We start from the raw sequence: 23,051 nt of genomic DNA, 5'->3' as shown, positions 1-23,051 counted from the left end.
TACGTGTAGGTCCTGCTCACGGGCGTCCTGGTGAGAGCAGCACGTGCTCGTGTGCAGGCGGGTTTCTAGCTCGTGGTGCCCCAGGGAGTCGTGTGTGTGCCTGTCGGCCGGCTGGCACCACACACAGCAACCCCGGTGCCGCTCTGAGCCTAGGGTTTGGTGTCGTGTTCTGGTCGTCCACCAAGACAGCAGCAGCAAGAGGGCCGTGTCCTTACTGCCAACTATGCGTCCCCTTCCCGACCCCAGGGTGGGTCCCGAGATAATGGGTGGAGGGAGGACAGGGAGGTCTTGGGCAGCAGCCTGTGTGCATCCACACGGATGCACTAACATGGGTGCGGAGAGGGCAGCTCAGGACCCCAGAGCAGGGGTGGGAGATCCGTACATACCCCAGGATGTAAGTCGCTATGTAGGAGGCAGTGGACGGTCAGGAGTTCCTGAGAACAGAGACGTGAGCACAGGTAGTGCCCTCGGCCCTGCCAGGCTCTGAGCAAGTGTCTCCCAGAGCCCCGCCCGGGGCTCCCACCCCGTTGGCTGGGACGTCTCCTCAGAGCCCGCGTGTTCCGCGATGGGCATCATCTCCCACGCCCACAGGTAGATTGGGACAGGAAGGGGAAGGAGCACGAGGTACAGTTGTAGCATTCTCAGTAGAATTAGGAATGATGGCATGACCCAAATCAAGACAGGCCTCTGGGAGCAGCGGCTGTCTCCCGTCCGGTCCCTTGCTGGGTGCCGTTCCACAGTCTGGTGGCCGTCCCCGTCCACGTGAGACACTGCTGCACAGCAGCGGCCCCACGGATAAAGCCACCGCCGTGAGCCCTGTGTCGGGGTGAGTGTGGGTGACGAGGACTGGTGGTCAGTCCGGAGAGGAGGGAGTGCTCACATGCAGAACCTGCTTCCTTCACTGACCAGTCGTATGTGAGTCATTTTCAAACAGGACAGAAACCGCTTTCTCTTGAATTTTATGAACACGTCCCTCTCTGTGATTAAGGAAGCCCCCGTTGCCGGCGTTGGACATGAACGACCATCCACGCAGAGGTTGGGACAGACTCTTGTTTCACGAACAAGCCCACATGCATAGCTTCACACTGACTGATTTCTTCCCCAAGCACAGGGACACTTGGAAATGTCCGTACGTGCACAGCAGAAGCTGGCTTAGAGGCGAGGCCACCTTCTTCGTCCCTCTCAAGCTGCTCTGAGCAGGGGTCCAGGATGACCGGTCCACAGCCCTGTGGTCCCAGGGCGACAGCAGAATGGGCACTCGGTTTGCGCCTCTTCCCCGAGCCCAGCGTGGGAGCGGCTACGGCCTCAAAGTCTGTTTCTGTTTGTTGGCTGATTTACAAAGAAAAAAGTGTCTGGCTGCTAGGTCGCCTGATTTTGTTGGAAAGAAAAGCCGGCCCCTTTCAAGGGAGCTCTGATGACCCCTCGTCCAGGTGGGTTTGAGGACTGACATTCTCCTTTCTTCTCTCGTCCTGGGCTTAGTAACCCTCCCAGGACAGCTGAGCTGGGAAACGAAGAAGAGACTGGACTTGGGCAAGCCGCTCAGAGCCGCTGATGGCCCGCTCAGCTTTTAGGGACACAACCCAGTTACTGCACGTGGTCAGCACTGAAGATGACACTGGACATGTGTCCCGTTAGTCACACCGGTGGAGCTTTTAGTCTGTGGTTTCCTTCTGTGAGACGCGTATGTGGACCAGCCAGCCGCGTGGCTGTGGAAGAACCGCCAGGCGCCCGTGGGCCTGCACTGTGCCAGGACAGCTGGGCACATCCGTCAGCCCCTCTGGCCATTCTGAGCTGGCCTGTGCAGAGCAGAGAGCTGGACGTCACAGGCTGGTGACTGTGGCTGTTCATTGTCCTGACGTCCCTCCTCCGGTTAGCAGGAGAACACCTGTCACCAACACCACAGTGAGTGCGTTGGAAGGTTCTGGGGCCCCGAGTTTTCAGCGGGATTCTCGGACGTCCCACCTGAAACACAGGCAGTGTGCGGAGCTGGTCCCAAGAGCCAGCCCTAGACTCTGGCCGTTGTCTGGGGACAGCAGCTGGAGCCCTGGCTTCCTCTCCAACCTCATGTTGCCACGGTATTTAATCGTCTTTCCTTTTAAGCTGTCACCCTCCAGGTCTATGTTGTGTGTTTCCTTTTTCTTTGACGGTTATTTGTAAAACTAAGTATATTGGAGAAATAGGACTTTATGATGTGTAAACGCATCTGTGAAATTGTTTTCAAAGGACAAATTGTAAAATGAAAACCAGCGAATGATCTTCTGGTCCTGTGTATCCCTGGGATTTGCTGTCTGGTTCTGTTTCCGCGTCTAGGATGCAGAGGAAAGAACCCACTTTAAAAAAAAAAAAAAAGATTTTATTTATTTATTTGACAGAGATCACAAGTAGGCAGAGAGGCAGGCAGAGAGAGGAGGAAGCAGGCTCCCCGCTGACCCGAGAGCCCGATGTGGGGCTCGATCCCAGGACCGTGAGATCATGACCTGAGCCGAAGGCAGAGGCTTAACCCCCTAAGCCACCCAGGTGCCCCAAGAACTCACTTTTTAAAGCTATGTTGTGGTAGTGTTGTTTGAACCAAGGAAATGTTCTGTGGCTCTTTAACCACAAGGTACCTTGATGCATTCGCAGTGAAACCTAATAATTATGTAAAGCAGTAATTAAATTGGTGATTCCAGAGGAGACCAGAGATGCCCCTTTGCCACCCGAATCATTTTGCATGTTGAAAACGTCCCCCCGGACATTAGAGAGACGGGAAGACCTGAGGGAAGGACCCCGGCAGCCGGATGCATGTCTGGAGTCCGACTCAGACCGCTCCGCCCGAGGCACACCAGCCAGGATAGCTGAGGAGCCTGTGAATTGCAGTGGGATTTTCAGAAACGGCTTTTGACTGCCCCAAGAAAGGCAACCGTGGAGATCCATGATCTTATTTTTGTAACACAAGATTAAATACATTGTCGGGGACTTTAATCCGGCAGTTTTGAACTCAGGTCCAGTTTTAGAACTCCTTTGAGTAGAAGGAGGTTGGCCATGAGACTCCCCATCCCTAACCGGCGATACAGCGTGACTCAGAGTGTGGAAGAGCCAAGAGACCAGAGTGCCCTGTGCGGGCCGTCTGCCCCGCTCACCCGCAGGAGCGAGTCCCGCCCTGTTTTGTGTTCGGTTGGATGGTGACTGGTGCCCGCTGCGGTCCAGGTATCTGTCCCACACACAGAGACTGGGGCCGGTTCCTTGCCGGCGCGTGCCCAGCGCCTGCCCGGAGACACAGCCAAGGAGCCTGGGGGAGAGCTCAGCTCACACACAGCTTGTGGGGTAGGTCCGGTGCCTGGCTGAGAGGAGGAAGCGTCTCTGACCAGTCTCTCTAGCAAGAAAGAACCTGGAAGCCACAGACTGCGGCGGGTGGGTGTGACAGTGGCGGAGAGAACGGCCCCTTGTCACGTTATAGACCTCTTCAAGCAGGTGCTTTTTAATAAGTGGTTCTTGCTCTCGCCAGAGAAAGGGGAAGAAAATACCTCATTGCTCAGAGGGGCGCCGTGTCGATCCTGGGTCTTTCCCTGTCATGAGCCTTCCGTGTGGGTGTCCGCTGTGCTGTGCAGAGGCTCTCACGCTGAGCACTGAAGGGGGAGCACATAGGCATGGATTTGACTGGATTTCTCCTAAAATCCATGTTCCCAGAGTGTTCCCTGAAAATGTTATTTCTGTTAAAACAAGTACACAGTGTCCATGGCTCCACACCCTTCACAGGGCATTTCCACCTGCCGCTGTTATTGTCTCGGGGCGGCCGTCGCAGTAAGTCAGCTCACGCGTCTGCAGAAGGACGTCCGCTGCGGACGGCAGGGCCAGACCTGCGCAGCAGGGCCACTCCCCCACGAGGGACGCCCTCTGTCCACAAAGGAGGACCTCACTGGTCAGCGGCTGGAAGGCGGTCCCTCGCTGACACACGCAGATGGCCCACAGCGTAGAAGCATCTTCCTCAGGGAGCTGCGTTCCAGGAGGTGCTCTGATGCCTGTGTGTGCGTTCTGTGCATCCAGCCCGTGCGTGCACCCGTGTGTCCAGCCTGTGCGTGCACCCCACGTGTGCACTGATGGCTCCGTATGCTCTGTGTCCAGTGAGCCCAGCACAGTTCCCAGTGGATTTCCGAGTCTGCTGACCCAGGTCACCGTTCTGGCATTTCCTCCTTTTGCTTTTCCTCTTGCTGGCTTTGTAACGTGGCACAATGCCTCCCTTCAGGCCTCAGAGTCCGTGTCCATGGGAGGCGTGACTGCCATGCCACATCACGGGGCCACGTGAACAGCACGGGAGTCTGTACACGTAGAGCTTCTGCATGACTCGCAGTAGAACTCAGGCATCGGGCTCACGTCACCGTGTCCCAGGGACTCACGTGCTTCTCTTCCAACTGTTTAAGTGTCCTTTGTCTGCAGAGGAGAGAGTCCGGGCTCGGAGTTTTCGTGATCCACAAGGGACTCTGTTAGATGCGAGTGCAAAGCAGCAGGTCTGAGTAATGCGACGGGAGTCCTTGTTTCCGTGGTATAGGTTTTGGGGACACAACCCACAGCGGGTACCGAGCCTTCTGGTTCCTGACTGTCACGTCGCATTCTGCCGAGGACAGAAGCACGGGGTCAGGAGTCCTGGCAGCACAGGGTTCCCGCGGGGCTCCTCCTCTTGCTTTAGAGAGTGGTTTAGGCTCCAGTGTCCGGGGCTCTTTTCCAGGTGGCTGCCCGGGGACCTTCTAGCTTAGGCAGAGTTTTCTTCTGTGTCTGCTTAGTTCCTTGTTCTTGATGCTTAGCTGATAGAATGGTTCAGTTTCCAGACTCTCTTACGCTTCCTTTTTATTTATTTATTTATTTTTTTTGAGAAATTTTTGACTTACGATCTAGGCTTCTTTTTTAAACACACCAGTTTCTTGATTCAAATAAGACTTCCTTCTGCACAGTTTAACTTTTACGTTTCCTTATTTATATTTTTAGGTTCGTTACAAATCTCAGTACTGTTTTAAAGTCAAACAGCAAACTTCTATTTGTCCTCCAGCTTTTAGATCCTAAAGCAGTGTTGTGCAAGTGCGTCGTTACAGCAACAGGCTGGTGCTCACCCAAATCGCTCTCTCACTTAGCTCACAGCTCACAAGCAAGGGTCTTTAGCTACAGGGATAAGATCTGTGACCTTGGAAATCTTTCACGACTCCGCAGTCGACAGACTGCCTCTCTGGAGGAAAGATATAGCAGTGGACAGAGGGAGACCCACTTGCCCTCAGGAGGCTGCGACTGATGGGCCAGGCGCGTGCCGTGCAGGTGGGAGTTGGGGTGTCTGCTTCATGGAGTCCTTGTGCATATGAGCGGCCCCGGAGGGCACTGAGAGGAACCCACGGGTTTGCTGTTGCTGCTAGAACCCTGCAGGGAGAGAGGCAGGAGCAGGTGCAGAAGGCCCAGGCGGGAGAGGTCTGGGTCCCGGAGGAATGGGAGGGGCTGGTGCGGAGGGAGTGGACGTGTGGGGCTCGTGGGCCCTGTAGGAGACAGAGGCAGTGACACTACTTCTTCCCCTGGGCCTCCACCACCCTACAGAAAGCCTCTCAGCCAGAACCTTCCCCAAGAACTTGTCGTCCGGCACGTAGTAGGACTCTCATTCCAGATTCTGGCCCACAGTGTGCATCCATATGGCGTACATCTGACTCACGGCAGGAGCAGTGGGAACCTCCACCGACTCTGCACCCTGCTGCCGTCTCTTCTCCGAGACCTGTTCTCCCGCTAGCCACTTCCCACCCTGGAGGATCTGGCCCAGACAGTGTGGGGAGGAGTCAGGCAGTGTTCCTTTCTAATTGCAGGTCTTCACGCCACTAAGGTGTTTTTAAACTGTTCTGGAAACCCAGAGGTAGGGTAGTGACATCCTGTGGCCGTAGCAGAAGCGTTCCCCGGCGAGCTAGACCGTGGGGGCAGCACGACATCCAGTCTGCACTCTGGAGTCCGTGGGACCCCATCGTGGCTGGCAGCCTCGCCGCGTGTCCTTGTGTGGCCTGTTCGCTTCCGCGCGCTCAGACAGAACTGCTCTTCTAGGCCCACGGACGACAGCAACCAGCCCCCGGGCCGGGGCGTCCTCTCCATGCACGGGCTGACCTACGGCGTCATCCGCGTGGACTCGGAGGAGAAGCTGTCTGTGCTCACCGTGCAGGATGTCGGCCTCGTGATGCCTGGTGGTGAGTGTGGCCCGGGCTACAGACAGCCTGGGGTGCTGAGGTGGGGACCCTGGCTGTGGCTGCTGGGCTTGTTTGTGGGCCCCAGCCTTCCTACCCGGCGTCCCCGGGCCCCTCCGCCGTGAATGTGGACGCGACGCTTACATTCCAGCTGTGAGTCGTTAAAGTCTGTGGTGAAGCGGCCTCAGGGAACATGGGAGGGCTTCTCTGCCCCCCTCATGCTGGGACCTCATTGTCATCCTCCCCGGGGGTGCCTTGGGCCCCGCTGCCCCCCACAGCCCTCCCCACGTGCTGGGCCAGGCCGGCACCCAGCCTAGCAGCAGATGGTGTGAGAGCCCTGCTGGGGGGCCCTGGGGGAGCAGCCACGCTCTCTCGTAGCGGAAGAGCCTGTTTCTAAGAGTCGTGGACCTGCTCCACAGACGCACCTGCGAGCGGGTCAGGGCGGTGTCAGCTGTTGCTGGACGCACAACCCACCTCCCGGAACGCTGGCTTCGGGCCCGGACGGACTCGAGCTCTGTGCTGGGAGCACGGGGCGTGTGCAGTACAGAAGCGCCATGGGCAGCAAGGGACCCGGGACGTCCTCCACGCGTCCTCCATGTCTGCTAGCGGAAGTCACTCCCCTTAAATGTGATTCACCTGTCCAGTTAGTCACTGACGTCACAGCAGCAGGACTGGACATTCTTCTGTTATGGGAAAATTTAGGACGTGCTGCAGGGAACATGCATGCCCGGCCCACTTGGATACACCCACCCGTGTTCCAGACGCTGTCTCTGTTCCCCTGCCATCACTCATCCTCAGTCTGTCCCCGTCTCTCTGTGCCTGTGTCTCCCCACACCGTCTCTCTCGGTCTCTGTCCCCCCCCATCCCTCAGTCCCTGTTTCTGTCTCTCTGTCCCCCCCATTCCCTCTGTCTCTCTGTCTCCCTCGCCTCCGTCTCTGTCCGTCTGTCTCCCTCGCTCTCTGTCCCTCACTCTAACATGACGTGCGTCCGGTCTTGCTCTCAGCCATTATGTGTGCCGTGAAGCCGGACGGAATCCCTCAGCTCTGTAGAACGGATGAGATCGGGGAGCTCTGCGTGTGCGCCATCGCGACGGGCACGTCCTACTACGGCCTCTCAGGCATGACCAAGAACACCTTCGAGGTAGGTTCGCGGGGGCTCCTTCCAGGGGGCCCTGCAGGTGCACAGACGCGAACGAGAAGCTGGCAGTGTCTTGATGGAACGTGTTCATTGTAACTAAAATGGTCTCACTTTTTGCTACCAGTTATATAATTTTCAGTAAATTTGACTTCTCAGCATTTCTCACTTTGTAGCCAATGTTGGAAAAAGGCAAGAATCGTCCTTGCAAAGGGTCTTCTGTATATATCACTGTTCCCAGGTTTGCCCGTTTACTAAGTGCTGCGAAGACACTTTAGGTCGGGGGCCGGGCACACCCGTCCTGGGCTCACCGGGGCCCCCACGGCCTCCCTGCCATGGCCAGGCGTGAACACACACACGTGGCAGGAGCCGGTGTGTGCGTGTGCGCGATGTCTGCCAGCATGTGTGGCTCGCAGTTCGCGTCATGTGTGGCTCGCAGTTCGCGTCCACATGGGCCTTGCTTGCCTGCGGGCCGTGGTACCCTCTGCGCCCATCCGCCGTGCTCCCGGAGCTGACCTCTCACCTGCTCAGGTGGTGCCTTACCCTTGGAGGGGCGCACGCAGAGGACCTCACACATGGAAGATGGGGGCATCTGGGGACCCGTCTCTTCCAGTTGAGAACATGCCATAACATGCGGCCTCGTGCGTGCATCTCAGTGGAATGTGGACTGGAGTTTCCAAAATGTCCCTGAAGCCGGATGGAGTCTGCCTAGAACCCCCCCTCCCCGGCTCTGCGACGTCCCCACAGGCTCTGAGGACCGGGTGCTGGCTCGGTGCCCTGAGATTTGCTTCCTTTCTCATGTCGTCCTGATAAGGAAACACTGATGAACGTGGGTCATTTGATAACTTGTAAAACATGTTTTCAGTTTTCCATTTATCAGTTTGATGCTGTGGATTTAAAACAGAAGAACTGATTACTGTTTATTAGACAATCGTCACGACCTCTGGTAGCACTTCTTGGGTTCGGAAGCCCTGGAAGGAAGCCGGTGGGCAGCCTGCCTGCGGGCAGAGGGGGACAGTAGGGGTGGGGGACAGGGACAGTGCTTTCTGCAAGGTGTCGCTGCCGGACTATGGCTGGTCGGCCCGGCTCCGGGGGTGGGGGACGGTGGGCACTCCCCCCTCACAGCTCATGTGTCCGCAGGTATTTCCCGTGACGAGCTCAGGGGCCCCTGTTGGCGAGTACCCCTTCGTCAGGACGGGCCTGCTGGGCTTCGTCGGCCCCGGGGGGCTTGTCTTCGTGGTGGGCAAGATGGACGGACTCATGGTGGTCAGCGGGCGCAGACACAATGCTGACGACATCGTGGCCACTGCGCTGGCCGTGGAGCCCATGAAATTCGTCTACAGGGGAAGGTGGGTGCGCCCTCCGGGGACTCAGCACTCAGTGGTTTACACACGGTGCTTTTTATATAAAAATGCACAAATTCCTTAAGCCGATGGGATGCAGTGACTCCTGACACACCAAATAGTTCCGAGAGTCCAGTTTCATAGGAGTATCCCGAGCCCCAGACCTGAGCTTCCATCACTTCCTTCCTATGTGAAGTAAAAACATTTATTTAAAAAGCCCATTTTTAAAGTAAATACACGAAGAAAAGAGCCAAATATTCGTCTGGGTGCAGATCATCTAGAAAGACGGAAAGATAATCGTCGAGCCGCAGACTGTACGGGGAGACTGAGTCCCTGACGCGCCCCTACCCTACTGGCTTGCACACTACGTGTTAAGTTCGGGATGTCAGCTGCTGCGTGTTTGGCTAATTTGAAGGAAATCTTGAACTGCTTTCGAGTCTTACTTCTGCTTGTCAGTCCGACGGGAGTAGAGGGGTAGACACTGGGGTGTTAGGGCCCATGCTCCTTGTCACAGTGCAGGCTCTAGGGTGGGGGGGGGTGCTCTGGGGTCAGAGCCCACAAGGCCGCGTCGGCCGAGCGAGGCAGGCACGTGGGCAGAAACCCGCTCGTCCCAAACGGAACGTTCCCACTGACGTGTGGAATACGACCTCACAGGAGCAAACCCCACGTGCGGCTTGCGGGGCTTCCCCAGTCTCGGGGCCCAGCGGGCACGTCCCGCACGGTGGGTGCCCGGCAGCCCGTGCCACGGCGGCCGCGGCGGGAACTGCGGGCCGCTCTCCGCACGGTTCCCGCTCCAGATCCGAGGCTGCCCGCCTCTGACCACAGAAGCACCCTTGCCAGCACGTGTCCGGCGCGTGCCCACCGCACTCGGCCCTCTCTGTGCCCGCAGGATCGCCGTGTTCTCGGTGACCGTCCTGCACGACGAGAGGATCGTGATTGTGGCCGAGCAGAGGCCCGACTCCACAGAGGAGGACAGCTTCCAGTGGATGAGCAGGGTTCTTCAGGTAGCTCCTCCCCCCGGCCGGCCCACCCGCCTCCCTCCCCCTCCCGGCCGTCAGGCTGTGGCCGCCCCCGGCAACAGTGCCCTGTGCTCCCCGACCCTCCTCCGCCACATGAGAAAGGGCATCGACCAGGAAACGTAATCTCCTGCTGGGAAAGTAACCAGCAGACGGGGGGGTCGGGATCCGGGGTCTGCAAACCTGGCCGCCTCCGTTCACTTGGGGGCGTCACAGACAACAGGGTTTCTTCTCATCTTGAGGTTGTATGTCCTTGCCCAGGTTCCTTTCTCGGGGCGCGCCGTGCTCCACAAATCCCACATGCAGTTGGCCACTCAGTCTGCAGTTTGCTTCGGTCCGTCTGCGGTGCCTGTGCTCACGTGCTTCCCTCTCCCACGACTTTCCAGGCGATTGACAGCATCCATCAAGTTGGGGTTTACTGCCTGGCCTTGGTTCCAGCAAACACCCTCCCCAAAACCCCACTTGGCGGGATCCACCTGTCAGAAACGAAGCAGCTCTTCCTGGAGGGCTCACTTCACCCCTGCAATGTCCTGATGTGCCCCCATACCTGTGTCACAAACTTGCCTAAACCTCGACAGAAGCAACCAGGTAGGGCTCACGGGCCGGAGGGTGGTGCAGAGCCCGAGCGGCTCTCAGGAAGCAGGTGCCGTGGGGTCCCTTTCCTGGTCCGCGTGCGCCCGGGGCGTGACCCTGCCCGACCCAGGGTGCGAAGCAAGGGCCCTGCTGGGACAGCATGGTGTGCCGTGGGACGGGCTGGTGGGGGCCTTTGGGAAAGAGCCCCCGCTTTCCCGGAGGAAGTGCTGACCGTTGGTCTGGCCGGGGAGCCCCGCAGCCTGCCTTGCCTGTGTGCACGTTACAGTTACACGGGTCCCCTGTGGCTGATTCAGGGGTCAGAGCCACAGAGGTGTGGGAAGCTGCTTGGAGCACGCTATTGTGTCACGGTTGTAAGAGCGAGTGTGTGTCCATACCTTGTGGTTTGGGGATCTGTAATTACCCGTTGTCTGTCTTTGTCTTCCTAACAACTGATGGGTCGTGCTCCTCGCGGTTACACACGGTTATCATTGCGAGGGACCCGATCGCAAGCCTGTGGAAGGTGGAGCCGCAGCACTAACACCTGCACGGTGACAGGGCTCCCAGGGCCTCCGGGGGGGCACATGGGGGTGGCCGGGCACGGGCAGCGGCTGTGTTCTGGACCAACGGTGGGAGCTCCCGGCGTGGCCATCGTTTCCACGTGTCGTACACATGAACTCCTTCTCACGGAGCCCGTGCGGCAGGCACTCTCCTGTCCCCACTCCACAAACGACGGGGTCAGGGATGGACCCAGCAGCGGTGCGTTCAACCACGTCCGGCGTGGCCACGGGGCTGAGTTCGCGGAGTCAGTAGAGGCGGCTGTGTCGCTATGGGGTGCAGCCCACTCGGTGGGACCACAGGGACTCAGGCCCGTGCCCCCACGTGGGGCTGGAGGAGGGAGTGGGTGGTCCTGTGTGGTTGAGGTGAGGGTGCTGGTGCTGTGGGGGGGCACCTCTCATGTAGAGCCGAAGTCAGCCTTCGTCCCTTGTTGCCGTGCCTGTGATGCAGACACGGTCACGTGGCAGCTGGAAGGGCAGCGTTTTCTCTCCTGTGAGGTGTGGATTCTCCAGAAACACGTACAGTCGCCGTCTGCTTTCGGGGCAGACAGCTCTGCGGTCTTCATCGGATTGCCATGCTGTCCCTGGGTTCCTTACATTCTGGGTTCCCTGAACTACATACCCTCCTTATTTCTCTTTCCTCAGTCACTGGTTTATAGCTTTCCTGCAGGAAACTGTAAAGTTGTAGCTGACGAAGTATCCATTTCTTTAAACTCAGTGGGCACAGGGCTTCACTTGGACACGGCGTTGCCCTTCCGTGGGCGTATCAAAGGGATGAAGAGCCACATCTTTTGTTACCTGTTGTGTCAGAGCACGAGCAGCTGGGGGAGGGGGAGAGCAGTGGCTCCGTCTGGGAGGGGGTGTCTGTGAGTGGAATGGACGGTGGTGGCGGGGCCCCTGGAGGTGTCCTTGTGCACACTCAGAACTGGTGGCGGGGCCCCTCGGCATGTCCTTGTGCACACTCGGAGCTGGTGGGGGTGGCCCTCAGGGTGTCCTTGTGCACACTCGGAGCTGACTGCCCTCGCCCCAAACCTGCTCACTTCCATTCATCATCACACACCACGGCCCCAGGGCCCAGGCACCAGTGGTCCCAGGAGCGGAAAAGCTCGTGTTGAGTCCCATGGGTCATCGTTTGTGAACTCAGGACAGATGTTTACAGTGGGCGATGGTTGGCAAATGCAAGGTAGTTTCTGGAGCTGCCGGGCACCGCGTCCCTGCCAGATGTCAGGGTTGAGGGGAGAGGCCCAGGCGCTCTGCCCGCAGTGCAGTGTCGGAGCGCCAAGGACAGCCTGCTTCCTGGGGGAGAGAGCACGGTGGCTGCGGGGAGAGGGCGCTGGGTTGTTTACCGACCACAGCTGCTGCAGGGTAAAGGACTGAAGCTTTGTGTGATTCGATTTAAGGAAACCATTTTTTAAGAATATCTGGTGTCTTATCTTTCTGGTTAAATATTGAAAGTTTATGTAATTTTTAGTCTGAAAAAAAACTGTTTTTAACAAATACTCGGCAGCTCAGAGGTGCTGGTCCACTTTCCTCCCTTGGCTGACGACCTGTAATGGACCTGACGGGTGCATTTCCCCAGAGCCTCAGTTTCCCGGAGCACAGTGAGGGAGTTGGACCGGGTGGTTTCTGAGGCTCCCTTGGGAGAGACACACTTGGAACAAGCACCCAGAGCCCAAGCAGACAGTTAGTAAAGCCGTTTTTCTGTGAGGGTGTTGCTAGAGGCTTCAAACAGATCCCCTAAAATGCAGATAAATTGTAGATAAGCCAGTTGCCCCTTTTACTAGATGAATTCATTTGCTCAGTTGACAGTACATATACTGAGTATCTTAACTGAGCACAAGTGTTAAAAGTACCTTTAACCCACCAGCGGGGCCAGCAACAGTATTATAAACCTGGGGAAACCACAGGGGGGCGGTTAGCAGGCCCCGGGATACATTGTATCAGAGCCGCGGGAGGGCCACAGGGGAGGGGGAAGGGGGGAGCAGCTGCCAGGCCCTGAGTTCCCCAGGAGGAGCCCTGCTCCGGGCTTCAAATCGTGTGGCAGCCAAGTGTGGCAGGGTGTCTCGCGCACATGCCAGCCTCATTCGGCAAGGCCGGGAGAGCCTCAGTTTGGGTAGGGGACAGATTTTGCAAGAAAATGCCGTAGGAAAGCTCCTGTCTCCCAGCCATGCTTGGAAGAGGAACGTTCTTAAGTCCACGCTGGGGAGAGACGTGAGGTCCAAGCTTCGCATCCAGACAACTCCGGCAGCGACAAACGTCGAGGAAAGAGGGACTGCCTGCCTGCCCCGGAGGAGTGCTTCTCCCCTCGCTTGAATTCTTCACAGAATCACGGAGAATTTCAGCTTAGGCCAGAGTGGAGTCCCGAGACTGTACCCGCCTCCATGGTCCCCAAGGATGCTTCATCCACAGATCCTGAGCCAAGGAGCGCAGGGCCGGTCGGCGGGGCTCCGTCCACAACAGCAGCAATGGTCACTGTGCACACGTCACCCTGCTGCACTTGCTTCTCATTCTGTTAACTGTGGAAACACCCTTCCTCCTCCAGAATTTCTGTATTATGAGCCAAGAGAAGAGTGCACGACAAATCAGACATGGGGGAGCAGAGTCTGTAAGGTGTGTTCTGCGGCGACACGGAAGCCGGCATCGGGGCTCCCAGACATGGCCTCACATGAGGAAGCCCACGGGAGGAGCCCGGAAACCTGTGTCCGGGGCTGGTCCCAGCTTTCGGTCCTGCCGGGAAGCCCCTGGGCTTCTCCTGCTTTGCTCTGATGTTGCACATAGTTCCCGACAGCCCAGGTGTGGTGGCCGCGTGTGCGCAGAGGAGAACGGGGCTGGCAGTCCTGCCCATCTCGCCAGGGCGCGCCAGAGGCCGGGCTGCCTGACAGCCACTGGCCCCACACCTCTGTCCACATCTCGACTTCTTGAGCAGCGGACACACAGCTCTCCGCGTGCGATAACATAGTGCACCGATGCCCCGACTTAGAAGCCTGTAGGTCGACCTTTGGTAAAGGTTTAATAAGAAGTTTATTCGGTGGTTACCGGCATCTTGGTTACTTCCGCTGCCTCCGTCGCAGTCCGTCCCGTCCCTGCCTGCCCTCCTCGCCTCCTGCTCTCACGCACTCACGCGACGGCACAGTCCCCTACAACGGCGAGCCCTCCCCATTCCACGCACACGCGTGTGTGTGTGATGAAAACAGTGAATGGTAGCGCTCTGAGAAACGTAGAGGGTGCCTGCAGTTTCTTGTAGTTAGAAATTTTGAGTTTCTGCAGCTCTTTAAGAAACTTGCTTCTTTCTTTGAAAAAGAAAAGAAACTATCGGAGTGGACTGTATCTGCCTTTCTCCTGTGAAAAGAGCGTTAGTCATCAAGTCCATAATGGTGTTGTCCGAGGAACTTTGGACGGGAGCCTTCTTGGCTCCGCCGGCTGCCTCTCCGCGGGCCTGGCAGAGAGCCCAGAGCGTGCTGTCCGGGAGACGGACAGTGGCCGTGACTGAGCCCTCGGCAGTGTTCCTGCCTGTGTTACATGACATGTTTGTAAAACCTGCGTAGCACTCTGTGTCCATGGTCCCTCAGACGGCCGCCGCGGCAACTCCGGCCAGCCCCACACCTGTGGTCCGGAGCCCTGATGGCTGGCAGTGAGGCGCGTCTGTGTTCATCCCTTCTCTGCTGCATCGTTGCTCAGAGACGCTAACGTAGATCGATCCCAGCACCCCCGGCACGAGAATAGAGGCGGCGGGATCCGCGATAGCTTATTTCCGACCTGTAACCGAAACCTTGGAGTTTGCCATCGTTGTTGTTGTTGGGACACCCTGGAAGCCCTGTTCTAATAAGACTTGCTCAGAGCGTGACCTTTGGAGGGGTTTCCCCAGGGCGGGCGCTATGCCACGGTGGGAGGTCCTGTTGTAAGTTCACCTGTTTCCCCATGTTCTAGAAATCGGCCCCGCCTCTGTGATGGTGGGGAACCTGGTGTCTGGGAAGAGGATCGCACAGGCCAGCGGCAGGGATCTGGGCCAGATTGAAGACAATGACCAGGCCCGTAAGGTGAGCGCGAGGCCGGGCAGCTCTCTGAACCCTGTGCCCCCAGGCAGCTGTGTCGCTGACTGCCGGTCCTAGTGTACCACCGGCCTCTTGCTTCAGGCCTGTCCGTCCAGCAGACGCACCGTATCATCCCCCAAGGGAGCTGTGTCTGTTGGGGGTGCACAGATGGGCGAGCAGAGGCCTGGGGCCAGCATCTGGATGTCTGTCCTGTCCTAGCGTCCCATGGCACGTGTTTTTCACCTTCCTGCGAGCCCTGATTTCATGCCCAGACAGCCTCACAGCAACCTGGCTGCAAGGCTTCAGTCTTGTAATTGTTGGGACTCAGGAAAACATAAATTCACAACCCCGGCTGGGGAACCAGGCGTCCTAACACATCCGTAGGGGCTGCAGGAGAACTATGGCACCACACCCACCTTACACAGCACTCGGCTTGTCTCCCCATCACAACCTCTCAGACTTGGGGACTCCGATGAGTCACCAGACGATGGCCCCAGTCTGTGTGAGCTACCAGGAAATGTCACAGAATCAAGCATTTAAAATATTGCCAGTTTGGTAACAAGTAGAATTACGATCACTGAAAGCACTTGGTCACCATGTCCCCACGTCAGAGGTCGTTTCTGTTAATGAAGTAGATTAAGGGGTATCTGCGTGTTTCTTATGACCGGATACGAGGTGGGCTGGTCTTTTTCTCGCTATAGCCCGAGTCGGTGGGATGCATGTAATCTGTGTGGTTGGCGGTGCTGTTGACCGACCTCAGGGAATGACCGTTCTGAAAATAGCCAACAGAAGAGAACCCATTATAAGAACAGGGTCGCACTGATTGTGCCCTTGTAGCCCCCAGAAACCACCCTCTTCTGGAAGCCCAGGAGAAGGGATTTTCTGTGCCGGCGGCTCCCTCTGTAAGGGGAATGCAGGTCTTCCAGTCTGGGCAGATGGCGGGAGATGTCCCTGACCAGGCACAGTGCCACCGCCCAGGCGCGTCCAAGTCGGGCACAGCGCCTTTCAAGTCATCCAGGAAAAACCCCGTGAGCACTGGCTTAGTCTCCCCGTTTTGCTCGACAGGGCTGTCCCCGTTCCCCTGTGGGAAAGTGCACTGCTCTGAGCCACACAGGGTATCTGTGCGGGCACCGTCTGTGCGGACAGCCTGACGCTAACGCCTGTGCTTTGTTCCAGTTCCTGTTCCTGTCGGAGGTCCTGCAGTGGAGGGCACAGACCACCCCTGACCACGTCCTGTACACGCTGCTCAACTGTAGGGTGAGACCCATTGCACACGACTCTGGGGCGGCTTCCTGTTCTTCCCACTCAGTCCTTTCACTCCACTGTTATGTGACATCCTTCTCCTTTATTTGTTGCCTTTTCACATGATTTTAGCAATTTTGGGGGGCGATATCTCCCCCAAAATCAGGGAACAGTTCAGACCTATGGCACATTTTTGTGTTTACTTTTATTGGTAAGCTACTTCTTCGTAAGTAGGAAGTGAGGCTTTCGTTGTAGACTTTCATTCTTAAGAAGGAAAACCGCTTCTGTTTCACAAGCGTGATGAAGGTCTGTGCTGACGTTCCCATTGGAAAAGTAAGCTCATCCAGTACCATTCTGCAGGGGACCTTAAGAATGAGACCTTCAATATGCAAGCAAAGAGCAGGAACAATAAAAATCAAATGCGGGAAAAAAAAAATCAAACGCGAAAGTCTTGATACACTTAACTTTTCTTTTGCTGTGGAAGTAAGCCCAACAAGTAGATTTTAACTTAGTTCTTGCTGACACGTGTGGGTATGTGAGATTGGAGGAGGTTACGGCCACTAAGAACCATAAAAGATCAAGATCTGGGTGTGCAAATCCACCTCCTGCCATGTACAGTCATTGCTCAGAGACCAGTGAAAGGCGGTGCCAACCACATAACTGGGTTTCGCATCTGGACATCCAGTTATCAGACTAGTTTCCGTGGGACGCAGCTCCCAGAAGCAACCTCTGGTCTTTACCGCAGATGTCCCAACTGTCTCCAGTAGCTGTGGGTGCTGAGTTGACCCAGTGGGTCACTCGTTCCTTGAATCTGTCCAAGGTGTCCCCCAGGAAGAGTCTGAGAAAGCGCTCCTGCCACCCTGGCCTCCGTCGCGGTGTCTGCCCTGGGCCCAGTGTTCCTGGCACTTACTCTCCCATGCTCCCAGGCACATGGTGACAGGAGGCACTGCATCTGGGCTCCTGAGGGTCTGTGCAGTTGCCTGAGCCCCTGAAACATGCCTACCCTCTCTCCTCTTCCCTGCATTCGCTCCTTCCTCAGCCTCTAAGTACAGAACAGACTGCTTTCCCTGCCTTCCCGACACCGCTGCAGAGCTGGTGGCCCTCGGCTCTGCAGATTCCCCTCTAATCTCTTCCTCTGATGTGTCCTGTCCTTCCTATTTGTCCTGGAGACTGTTCTTCCTCCGTGGTCTCTCCGTGGTCCTCCAGAGATTTCCAGTAGCCCCTGCAGAGTGATGACCCAGAGGGAGAACCGTCCTCTGCCCCCCGGGAGGGACATCTGCTCCAGGGCTTATGCCTTTTGCTTAGTTTCCCAGACACTGCGGTGGCGCTGGACTCGTAGGTATGACATGGCGCCTTCCGTCAACTCAAGAGACGAGACAGCAAGAGGCACATCCCGTCCACCCACCCTGCCGCACCCACAGACTCAGAGAGATGCCTGCATGTTCATAGAGGGCCTGTCCCAGCAGGGAGGGAGACTGAGCTGTTCTAGCCACACCCATCTAGCAAGTGCCCCTGTGGGAGCAGAGCCATCAGATGGCCCCCGGGTGATGGGCTGATGCTGGGTCCTCCGGAGCTCCTCTAGCCTGGGTGGTGGGTGTTCCCGTCCCTGACCCCGTGACCACGGCCATCTGATGTAGCTAGAGGCTGGATCCCCGGGGGAACTGAGTCACCGGAAATGACTCCCGCTTCCTTAGAGACAGTAGAAGATTGGATGGGGAAAAAGGAAGGAAAAATTGAAAAAAAAAAAAAAGTTACAGAAGATGGGATGGGGTGGGGAAGAGGTGAGAGTTGAGAGTGGATCCCCTGCGGGTCAGCGTGCAGGGAGGATGCTGTGCGCACACCTCTGGCTTTCCTTCCCCACAGCTCAGTGGGCCTGGGGGCGCGGCCTGAGCCCTTGGTGGGCGGGGCCTGCGCGGGCCCTGCCCGAGGCCTGCGGACCAGCCCACCACCTGCGGCCCTGCCCCGCTCGCGCAGCTGCTCCTTGGGGCTGCAGGTCGCAGCCACCATCTTGTCATTGGTCGCTTCCCAGCAAGCCCGGTCCTAGCTTGGCCACGCAGGACGTGTGTCTCGGAACGGTGTTTTCAAATGCGGAGAGCGTCGTACAGGGGGGCTCGGCCCTGCAGAGCCTCAGCCCCAACCCTCAGGCCATGGCCCCCTCCTGCTGGCCGCAGCCCGCGCGGGTCCCAGAGCGGCCTCGGGCTGCGCCCTGGGCCAGGGCAATCACTGCGGGCTGCGGAGGCCGCCAGAGACCTTGTGTTATTTTGAACAAACCTCAGCCACGTGTTTTCACCCTTTTCTTTAACTTTACCAACGTCTTTAGAATTTCAAAACGTAAACCCTGTTTGGCTTTTTCTTAATTCCTCGAGTTTTCTCTTCCTTATTTAATTTCATGGTGAACTTCAAAATGGTGCTCAAATTCACCAACATTGACCCTGAAAGTTCTGGGCTCGGGACGGGCTTGGGCATCCTGTCAGGAACCTCCGAAGCTTCCTTTAGTGGAGGTCGGCCCTGATGGCTCTGGGTTGGTGGTTTATGCTCCTGGTGGGCAAACCCCGCCTTTTCCCATGGGGCCTGATGGGGTCATGGGTTGCCTCTTCGGGGGCCGCAGGCCTGTGGCCCCTCGTTGGTGTTCAGAGCCCACGCTGGTGGTGTTTCTCTGGATGCAGGCGCTGTGTGGTAGCAACCACCCAGGAGTCAGACAGGGGTTGGCCTGTGCCTGCGGGAGCGGGGAGAGACATAGCAGCTTGGCCCCCACAGACGAGCGCTCCCAGACCCAGCACAGCCCCTCTGGGCGGCTTGGGCGCCCTGTCCGTGTCGCTGACTCCAGAACCTGTGGGGCCCTCAGGGCCTGCTGGACGGTGGGGGCTCTCCTGGAAAGCCACCAGCAGCCTCGTGAACTGTGTCAGAGGTCACCACAGATAAAGGGCAGCACCACAGTGAAACTTCCCCTTTTCTAAAGTGTGTCAGTGGGAATTTTCACACCCTGGGGCCAACACGTCTTTCCAGACCTGCTCACGCCTGCTGGTTCTGAGCTGACGGAAAAGCTGGTCATGGCTAGGGGTTTGGCCTCGGATCTCCCGAAACTGGAGGGAAGGTCAGCTCATGAACTGGAGCCATCAGAGCAGGAGCGCTTGCCCCCCGAGATGAGTCAGGTGCACTGGCAGCCAGAGGGCACAGGACGGATGGACAACAGGGCCAGTTCTGCGGGGATGTGAGGAGGAGCCCCTCCTGCCAGTGCCATCCACTGTGGCGTGCTGCCACCCGCCAGCCACCGGCCTGTCCCCGCCGGGCAGTCAGCAGGCGGTGCCGGCTGTCCCCCAGGGTAGGGAGACGGGGCGGTCCCTACCTCTGCCAGCATGCGGCTGGGGCTGGTCCCAGGCCCCCATCAGCTGTGCCCATTTTCACTTTGAACTGCCTGAGGGACGTTTGGGTCCAGGAGCATGTTCATTTGGCTCCAGCGAACAGTGTTGGTCTCCAGGAGTGGACACTCAGAGAGTGCCCGGTGTCAGGGGCTCTGAGCTCTCAGGGTTTGGCTGCGTTTCCCGCGGCAGCCTCCGGTCCCCGTGTTTACCCAGCGTTGCCGTGCTCTGCCGTGGGTGGCTCCCCCAATATCTTGCATTTTAACCTCTCTTCGAAGAGAGACAGTGGAGGGAAAGAAACATGGGCAGTGAGAGGGTTCCCATCACAGAAGTGTAAGCAGACCCCGTGCCCCACAGGAAAGACCAGTCCCAGCCGGTGGGAAGGGGCCGGAGCCTGAGGGCGGCCCCCTGTGGCCTGGGCACTGCTTCCACATCGGCGAGGGGAACACGTCGCATCCTCGAGCTCGACACAAAAGTCCGTTAGTTTGTGGGTGATTTTGGCAAACATGGAGTTTGCATCCTGCACCCCCTACCCCAAGCAGGTGTTTCTTACACACAGGCCATATTACCAGGACTCTCCTGTGTTCCCCGAGCAGCCCTGTTACTGGAGTGCCCCTTCCCATTCTCAAGGGACCCCTGGGTCTGGTCACTTCTGTGCGCTCAGCGTTACCCTCCTCCTGCTCGAGCACGCTCACCGCTCTTGCCTGGGGCTTGACTCTCCGCACATGACATGTGCATTCCCGGAAAATTGCGGCGTCTCACTGTTCTTCCCGTGGCCGCTGGCCCACTCGCTGTTGCGTGGGAACAGACGGTGTTGTCACTGTGCCCGGGGCCCCAGGAAGGCCCTTCACCCTGTGAGTCCCTTTAAAATAGGGTTTGATCGTGAAGCGCAGTGTTTCTGTTTTATTTAATTCCTTCATCTCTTGATTCTGAAATAATTGTAGAACCTCACGAGGTTGCAGCTGTGTTGTTTGGTCCAAACGCGTCTTCCGTCTGTTTCTCCGTATTTAAAGTCTACATAAAGTGAATTCGACGTGCGTTTTTCCCTTTACTGTTTGTTTGTTCACTATGGCTTTGTTTTATCTGTTTTTAGGCCTTTCGACTTCTGACGTGGTGTTTTGTAAAAATATTTTCAGTTTGTCTACTTTTCCTGTTCATTCCTCACTGACTCTTACTGCCCTGGGGTCCCAGAATTACCAGGTTGACGTATTTCCTTAGTTTAGCTACTTCTTAGGTCAAGCAAGTCCTTCTTTTTAAAAGATGTTATTTATTTGAGAAAATAAGAGCATGTGAGCAGGCAGAGGGGCAGAGAGAGGGAGAGACTCTCAAGCTGACTTCATGCTTCCCCGGGGCTCCACCCTGCAACCCTGAGATCATGGCCTGAGCCAAAATCAAGAGTCGGACGCTTCACCAACGGAGCCACCCAAGCGCCCCAAGTAATTGTTTTTTAGAATATTTCTTCTTGGGGCACCTGGGTGGCTCAATCAGTCTAGCGTCTGCCTTTGGCTCAGGTCATGATCCCAGCGTCCTGGGACCGAGCCCCGCGTCACGTTCCCTGCTCAGTGCGGAGCCTGCTTCTCCCTCTGCCTGTGCCACGGCTTGTGTGTTCTCTCTCTCTCTCTTTCTCTGACAGATAAGTAAATAAAATCTTGTAAAAACTAAAGTGTTCTCGCTAACACCAGTGTATCCAGATGCCTCTTCGGTGCTGACAATGGGAAGGAGAGGGAAGGGACTGCTCATGGCACAGGGTCTTCTGGGGGGGCCCACTGTGTGCTAAAGCTGAGCGTTGCTGGTCGCACAGGTGTGCAGACACACTGACATCCGCGTGTGTGTGTGTCTCAAGTACAGGAATTGGCAGGAACCTGCAGACGCTCTCAGTAGAGCCTGTTGTGTTCAGAAACACCTCACCCCCTTGTTCTTGTGACCCCCAGGGTACGATAGCGAGCTCACTCACGTGCGTGCAGCTGCACAAACGAGCCGAGAAGATCGCCGTGATGCTCATGGAGAGAGGACACCTGCAAGATGGGGACCACGTGGCTCTTGTCTACCCGCCAGGTGAAGAGGCGGGGAGGGACGGGCGCGTGTGCGGGGCCCTGCCGCTGGCCCTGCGTTCCGGGGGGCTCGCCGCTTCTGCTCACAGCCTCTGGTGGGGACGGTGGTGCGTGCTGAGCGACCGGAGGGCATAAATAAGAGGTGATTTTGCGGGCATCTGTACCTACATATTTTGTTATGTAGCTGAGGTAGCTCGGGGGATGGGCGGTGACTCAGTCCTGCACGGAACAGGTCACTGTAGAATGAAGTCATTGCTTAGAGGAACGACAGAAATCACACTTGTGGGCTGCTCCGAGGGGACAGGCCAGCGGGAAGTTACAGCCAAAGCGTACCGCAGGTCACGGGCCGCAGAGACTCGGCTGGCAGTCTCCGTGCCGCGGGCTGCAACCTGGTTGGGACGACCGTGTGAGTGAGCGCGTCTGCTCCTCTCCCATCTAGGGATAGACCTCATCGCGGCATTTTACGGCTGCCTCTACGCGGGCTGCGTGCCAATCACCGTCCGCCCCCCTCACCCACAGAACATCGCAACGACGTTGCCTACCGTGAAGATGATCGTGGAGGTAACCTTGCCCCTGTGCGCCAGCCTCCCTGCTGCCAGGACCCCAGTGTCCGGGCACCTGCCCCTCCCAGGGCCCCAGTGCCAGGCCTCCCCACTGCCCAGATGTGCCGGGCCTCCCCTCGCCAGACCCCAGTGTCAGGCTCCCCCCCTGGGCCCCAGTGCCAGGCCCCCCCCCTTGCCAGGACCCCAGTGCCGGGACTTCTCGCTCTGAAATCCTGGGGCAGGGCTGGCTCCAGGGCCAGGGAGGCAGTGTGGCCTCTACCCTCTAGTTCTGGAAGTAGGATTTCAGCTCTTTGGGGATGGCGCTGTTGGTGCACTGGGACCGGAAAGCCCTGGAGAAAGGAACTCCTCACCCACCGCACCCGGAGAGGTGCTCGGAGGCCGGACGGCCGGCGCAGTGGAGTGAGCAGCCCTCTGCCTGCAGGTGAGCCGCTCCGCCTGCTTGATGACGACGCAGCTCATCTGCAAGTTGTTGAGGTCCAGGGAGGCGGCGGCGGCCGTCGACGTCAGGGCCTGGCCCCCCATCCTGGACACAGGTCAGTCCTCAGGCCTGCCAGACACTTATGTGGGCTCGTCTGCTTTCCCACTGGGTCAGGTATACTAACGCCGTTGTTTTGCTCCAGACGATTTGCCAAAGAAGCGGCCTGCCCAGATCTACAAACCTTCCAACCCAGACACGCTCGCTTATCTGGACTTCAGCGTGTCCACGACCGGGATGCTCGCCGGAGTGAAGGTGAGAAGCCCGGTCTGCACGCTGTGCGGTCCCGAGCCACCCGGGGCCGTCCCCGATGCTCTTCTGGGAGCGAGACTCTAGCACGGGCTTGAAAGGGTGCGGGAGAGCGGCATGTGCCCGCCCTTCCTGAGGCGGTGGGACCGTGTCCATGGGGAGCTGGGCTGGCCGATTCTTTGCACACGTTCCAGCTATTTCTTGGGGCGTAAACATAGCCTCATTAGCCATGTTTTTCTTCCTTGCTGGTTCTCAAACCCCAGTGCTCTGCTCTAAAACTCTGGG

At 57.6% G+C, this 23,051-nt stretch overlaps 1 protein-coding gene across 1 annotated transcript in view; it reads left to right on the top strand.

Moving 5' to 3' along the window:
• Nucleotides 1-23,051, top strand: part of LOC111158609 (disco interacting protein 2 homolog C) — a 189,282-nt gene that overhangs the window by 101,726 nt on the left and 64,505 nt on the right. Inside the window, exons 17-27 of the mRNA XM_022520749.1 lie at nt 6,040-6,179; nt 7,180-7,316; nt 8,451-8,659; nt 9,543-9,657; nt 10,056-10,257; nt 14,724-14,833; nt 16,004-16,084; nt 21,360-21,483; nt 21,919-22,040; nt 22,464-22,575; nt 22,663-22,772. Coding sequence (XP_022376457.1) covers nt 6,040-6,179; nt 7,180-7,316; nt 8,451-8,659; nt 9,543-9,657; nt 10,056-10,257; nt 14,724-14,833; nt 16,004-16,084; nt 21,360-21,483; nt 21,919-22,040; nt 22,464-22,575; nt 22,663-22,772 — 1,462 coding nt within the window. The remainder of the gene's footprint in view (nt 1-6,039; nt 6,180-7,179; nt 7,317-8,450; nt 8,660-9,542; nt 9,658-10,055; nt 10,258-14,723; nt 14,834-16,003; nt 16,085-21,359; nt 21,484-21,918; nt 22,041-22,463; nt 22,576-22,662; nt 22,773-23,051) is intronic.

The sequence above is a fragment of the Enhydra lutris genome, unplaced genomic scaffold (genome assembly GCF_002288905.1).
Source record: "Enhydra lutris kenyoni isolate GAN:26980312 unplaced genomic scaffold, ASM228890v2 scaffoldscaffold61, whole genome shotgun sequence".
NCBI lineage: Eukaryota > Metazoa > Chordata > Mammalia > Carnivora > Mustelidae > Enhydra > Enhydra lutris.
This window is presented reverse-complemented; position numbering and strand designations above follow the sequence as displayed.